Source organism: Nelumbo nucifera, chromosome 1 (genome assembly GCF_055504915.1).
Source record: "Nelumbo nucifera cultivar China Antique chromosome 1, China Antique-T2T, whole genome shotgun sequence".
NCBI classification, from domain to species: domain Eukaryota; kingdom Viridiplantae; phylum Streptophyta; class Magnoliopsida; order Proteales; family Nelumbonaceae; genus Nelumbo; species Nelumbo nucifera.
Window position 1 is genome coordinate 9,177,897 of NC_142649.1, and position 5,708 is coordinate 9,183,604.

General features: G+C 36.9%; 1 protein-coding gene across 1 annotated transcript; it reads left to right on the forward strand.

Moving 5' to 3' along the window:
- The first annotated feature begins 1,098 nt into the window (after positions 1-1,098).
- On the forward strand, positions 1,099-3,600 carry LOC104591004 (polygalacturonase-like). Its single transcript, XM_010249773.2, has 4 exons — positions 1,099-1,670; positions 2,359-2,648; positions 2,755-2,983; positions 3,166-3,600. The coding sequence occupies exons 1-4, from the start codon at positions 1,236-1,238 to the stop codon at positions 3,388-3,390; spliced, it is 1,179 nt and encodes a 392-aa protein (XP_010248075.1). The 5' UTR covers positions 1,099-1,235; the 3' UTR covers positions 3,391-3,600.
- The last annotated feature ends 2,108 nt before the right edge of the window (positions 3,601-5,708 follow it).

Sequence of the window (5,708 nt, forward strand, 5' to 3'; positions counted from 1 at the left end):
GTAAAACCAAAATTAGGGCTGTAAATCAATCGGATTCAGTTAAATCCGCATCTGGTCTGATTATCAAATCCTTGGATTTGAATCCAGACCAAGTCCAAACATAATTTAGGATTTAATCTGCATCCATTATAATTGTGTTTAAAATGACAAACAATAAAAAAATAATAATAATTTTTTAACTTATACATATATAAAAAATGTATACAAATATAAAAGGTTAAATTTATTATTTATAAACTTTATATAATTATATATATTATCTATATATATTATATAATTATACTATAATATATAGTATCTAATATTTTATTAGATTCATATTTTAATCTGATTGGATGGCTTAAAAATCAGCATCCGGTTTAATTGTTAATTGGATGCAAGCCTAGCATCCACATCTGGGTTATGAGATAATCGGATTTGGAGTCAAATATTTAGATATCACACTTTTGGAGTCCATTGACGGGCTGTACTGGGGTTTCCATCACTAGTTGATGCCCTCCAATGTTAATTAACAAAATTAGAATTCATAATACATCCAAAGGATAAATGCATACATACATACATATACCCATAAAATTTCATATATATATATATAGATATAATTATCGATCGAAAAAGCAAAAGAAGTCTATTACCTTCAATGTGCTAGAGCTACAGTGCTATTTACTCTAACTAAATGTCCTACAACTACAAACAATATTAAAGATGTAACAATTAATTTTTTGGTGCCACCATCCTATATTAAGCTAGCTAGCTTTTAGGAGAACAAGAGTTTGAGATCTCCTCTAGTTTCTTCTTTTGGTAATACGTGGGTTGTTTGACAAATCCCACACGCCATTATCAATCAGTCCACATATAACATGAAACTCTAGATCCTGTGGGGCACCATTAATTCACTAAGATCAACTACAACTAACAAATGGCTTACATAAGGAGGACATGTTCTTATTGAACTATTTACTATACGTAACATGAATGAAAGCTACTTAATTTGTTATATTTCTCTGATTTATATATTCAAATCCACCCAATTTGCTTTGGCTTGTGCCCATCTCCAACCCCTTGGTAAATCTTATAAATAGCCCGACGCTCTCTAACTTTCTCTCATCTCTCTCTCCTACACAGCTTAACAAATCATCCAAAGTTTCTCGATCGATCATTAATTTGGGTCGACTTTCTGATAATCTCCTCCTCTCACATAGTTCGGCTCATCCTCTTCCTCTCTCTCAATCAAAATGTCGAAACCCACCACTAATTTTCTTCTCTCACTTATCTACGTATTCATCTATTCAACATCTGAAGCTGCAACTTACAATGTAGCCAGCTTTGGAGCCAAAGCCGATGGCAAAACTGACTCAACTCCTGCATTCCTCAAAGCATGGGCTGGGGCTTGCGGTTCGGTCAGTTCCGCCATGATCTATGTCCCACCGGGGAGATACTTACTCAATCATGCAGTGTTCAGCGGCCAATGCAAGAACAACGACATCACAATACGTTTGGACGGGACACTCGTGGCCCCCTCCGCCTACCGTATCCTTGGTAGCTCCGGTTACTGGCTTTCCTTCCGGGACGTCAATGGGGTTTCAATCTACGGAGGGACCCTTGATGGGCAAGGATCTGCCCTGTGGGCTTGCAAGGCTGCCGGGAAGAGTTGCCCGAACGGAGCCAGGGTAAGTTGATAATAGCTAACAACTAATTAAGTTCTCATTTCTGTCGTGTGTACGTGATTCCAAGTTTGCCCGAAAATATTCTTTAGTATTTTCTGAAAGGAGAGTAGTGAAACAGTGAAGTGATAGAGCTTCATGGAGTGAATTAGCTTCTTTCTCTTAATTAGTGACCCTACCTAGCTATAAATATAATTATCCTGGTTGGAGAGAGAAAACTTAATTTGGCTGTCCATCGACAGATTGGGCTGTCAACAGGGCTCTGCCTACGTGTCCAGCGATGCATCCAGCACCAATACTATCCATCGAATGAAAGACCTTAATTTTTGTATTGGCCACATGCATGTTCACTCCACAGAGTCCATTATATTCACATATATCTTTAACAAGGAATGAACAAGGAAATTAGTCTATTCATATACTATATTAATTTAGTTTGTTTAATTTTATTAAATAAATCCTCCAAAGTAGGAATTTATATATACATAGTCTAGACTGATATCTGTCCCATAGATAGAGGGTCGCTAATTAGATTTCTTCTGCAATGACCCTCCTAGTAGAACCTTTTCCTTAGAAAACTTGATAAGAATAACAAGAAAATGTTCAACTGACCTCTGAATTCCAGACCTAGCATGAAGCCCATAACACATATTGACACTTCTTTTTCTTCTTTGTTTGTGGGTTGCTAGTGCAGTCTCTAACCATTACAAATTCAAAGAACATTGCGATCAATGGATTATCATCGATAAATAGCCAGTTATACCACATTGTGATCGATGATTGCCAGAATGTCAATGTGCAAGGGGTGAAGATTGCAGCCTCAGGAAACAGCCCGAACACTGATGGCATTCATGTTGAATCATCGTCGGCTGTCACGATCCAGAGCTCTAACATCAAGACCGGCGACGACTGCATCTCTATTGGCCCCGGTACTACCAACTTGTGGATAGAGAACATTGCATGTGGACCAGGGCATGGCATCAGGTTAGATTAATTAGATCAATGTATTTAAACTACTTATTATGTATGATTCATCATCACTTTGTAGGAATATAGGGTTGAGGTTTGTGTGGGGATTCCCTTGCTGCAGCATTGGAAGCCTTGGCAAGGAGCTCAAAGAAGCAGGCGTCCAGAACGTGACAGTTAAAACTGTTACTTTGTCTGGTACTGATAATGGGCTGAGGATTAAGACATGGGCAAGACCCAGTAATGGATTTGTAAAAGGAGTCCTTTTTGAGCACGCCATCATGAACAATGTGGAAAACCCCATCATAATCGACCAAAATTACTGCCCTCATGGTGAAAATTGCCCACATCAGGTACAGTATTATAAGGGTATTTTGGTAAAAAAATCTCTCTCCAAAAATGACAGCCTTGAGTTGGGCCCAGAAATGGGCTTCCGGGTCCATTATTTTATTATCTATATTAAAAGATAATATGGGTTTTCAAAATGTTATTATTTAAATGCCTTGAAATCAATATATTTATGGGGTTTTTACAGGTGTCAGGCATACAAATCAGTGAGGTGACATACAAGAACATCCAAGGAACATCAGCAACACAAGTAGCTGTGAAATTCAACTGCAGCCCAAAGAACCCATGTACCGGGATCACGATGGAAGATGTAAGGCTCACCTATGCAATTGAAAATCAAGCTGCCAAATCATTTTGTAGCAATGCTGGAGGAAAAGCTTCTGGTGTCGTTGAACCAACAAGCTGTCTATAGACTATAGACTATAGACGACTATAGACTATAGGGAAAATACATAAATACCCAGATTAACACCAGGAGCTTTCTACAAATAGCAGTGTAGTAGATACCATAATTGCTCTTCATTCTTGTACTACCGAATGAGAATGGGAATGCTTATTTAATGGAAAAGGAAACTATGTAGTATTGCTATATTTATTTTGTGATTGTGATCATTAAGAGGAATCTACTAACTTAGGATGGCTTGGACTCTATTTGTTTTTACACAGCTTAATTTTGCATTTGTTTGCTTGTTTGTAAGTATAATTTGTACTCCTATATGATGCTAAATTTATACCCTAATTATCTCTAAAATAAAATGGGGACAATGTCATTTTACTTCCTCCCTTACTCCTAGATAAATAGCCTTCCTCTTGCCTTCATTCTCTTTTATCTAAAGTGGGGAATATATCATAGTACTTTCTGTTTTACTCCATACAAACAAATAAAAGGAAGTAAAACCTAAAGCAAAAATAAACCAGAATTTACACTCAGCCTATTTGCACTCCCATATATTCACTTCAGCACAAATAAAATTTGCAATGCCAAGAAATGGAACATTAGGCTTTAGGCCTAGTTTGGAAAGAGTGCAAATGTAAATATGTAGAGTGCAAATGCTTGTATACAGAATTTCTAAACCTTATATTTATACTGTAAATATTTATATTTACACTCATTCCAAACTGTGCCTTACGTACAAAATCTATCCTAAAAGCGTTTTACAGCCTTACAATTTGGTTGTTTGATGTCCATACAGACTTTGATGAAGTTGCTGATCTTCCAGGGGGCTCCATCCTTCCACATAGAAAGTTAATAATAAGACTTGAATCACCTTCAATGACAAGTTTATGATGAGAAAACCTGCAAGCTTTCATGGGCTTCAATGGCCACCCAAGCTTTCATTTATTGAACACTCCCCTATATCTCTAAAACTATAACATAAGGCTTGACCAAACTCATTTCTCATAATAGCTCATAGCGCACTTTTTCTGTTTATCTTCCAAGATGCATCAAACTTGATTTTTAGTTCCCCATTAAGCAGTTTCACCCAGCCCATTGATAGATTTACCCTTTCCTTTTTCCCATGTTTATTCACATAGGAGAAGAAGTTGGTAAATTCATATAGATCAGTTCTAACCTTTTCCCCCGTTATGCAAGGGGGAATGTTCTTATTATTAAAAGTTTTCTCATTTCTCCTCTTCCATATATTCCAAAGTTAAACCCTAACTTTTCCATCCTAATGTTTTGTATGGTATTATCTGTTCGAATTCTATTCCACCACTCCAACAAGTTTTCATTTAGTATCGGAAGGAGGTTGGTATGCCCCAAGGTATCCCAAATAAGACTTGAATCCCAACAGTAGAGGAAGATGTGTTTAGCATCTTCTTCCTCGCAATAGAATGGACATTCAGCTTCAATTCTTAGGCCCCAATTCCTTAGCCATGCTCTTGTTAAAATTTTCCTTTTTAAGGACAGGTAAAGGAAGAAAATAACCCTTTGTGGACAGTTCAATTTCCAAATACTTCCTAGACCCCCATAGAAATTAGTGTGATCCCAATCACCTTCCATTAGCCTATAAGCAATATTTATCGAGTACTAACCTTTGGGATCTGGTTTCCAAATCATGGAATCACATTCATTCCTAACTGGGATGGGGATAACTTTGATTCTTTCCCCTAAGTTTTGGGGGAGAATCTTTATTATTTTTTCTTTATCCCACATCTTATCATCCTTAATAAAGTCACACACCTTTTGATTTTGGATATCTTGGCTTGACTCCCTAGTACTTTGTAGAGGGGAATTTCCCACCCATATATCATTCCATAAATCAATAGATTGGCCATTATCCAACTTTCATCCACTTCCATGCTTAAGGATATCTCTGATTTCAAGAATGCCTCTTCAGGCCCAAGAGATGTTCTTTTTCGGCTTGATAAGCTAGAAATTATTATTTTTTGTATATTCATTTTTTACTACTTTGACCCACAATTATCCACTTGAGTCAAAAGTTACCCACTATAACTTTTTCAATCCCCAACTACCATTCAGCTTGGACTTGCAAAGAGTGTCCCATTTAATTAAATTTATTTTTTTCTTTACCTTGCCTCCCCATAGAAAGTTTCTTTGTTTCTTTTCCAAATTCTCCACCATAATTTTGGGGAGATTAAAAGACCTCATTAAAAACTAAGGCATCATTGAAATGGAGGCTTTTAGAAGGGCAACCCTTTCGGCTAGAAAGAGGGAGCTTTTTTCCTATACCACAAGCTTCTTATTAACATTGTCTTTCACTTTCC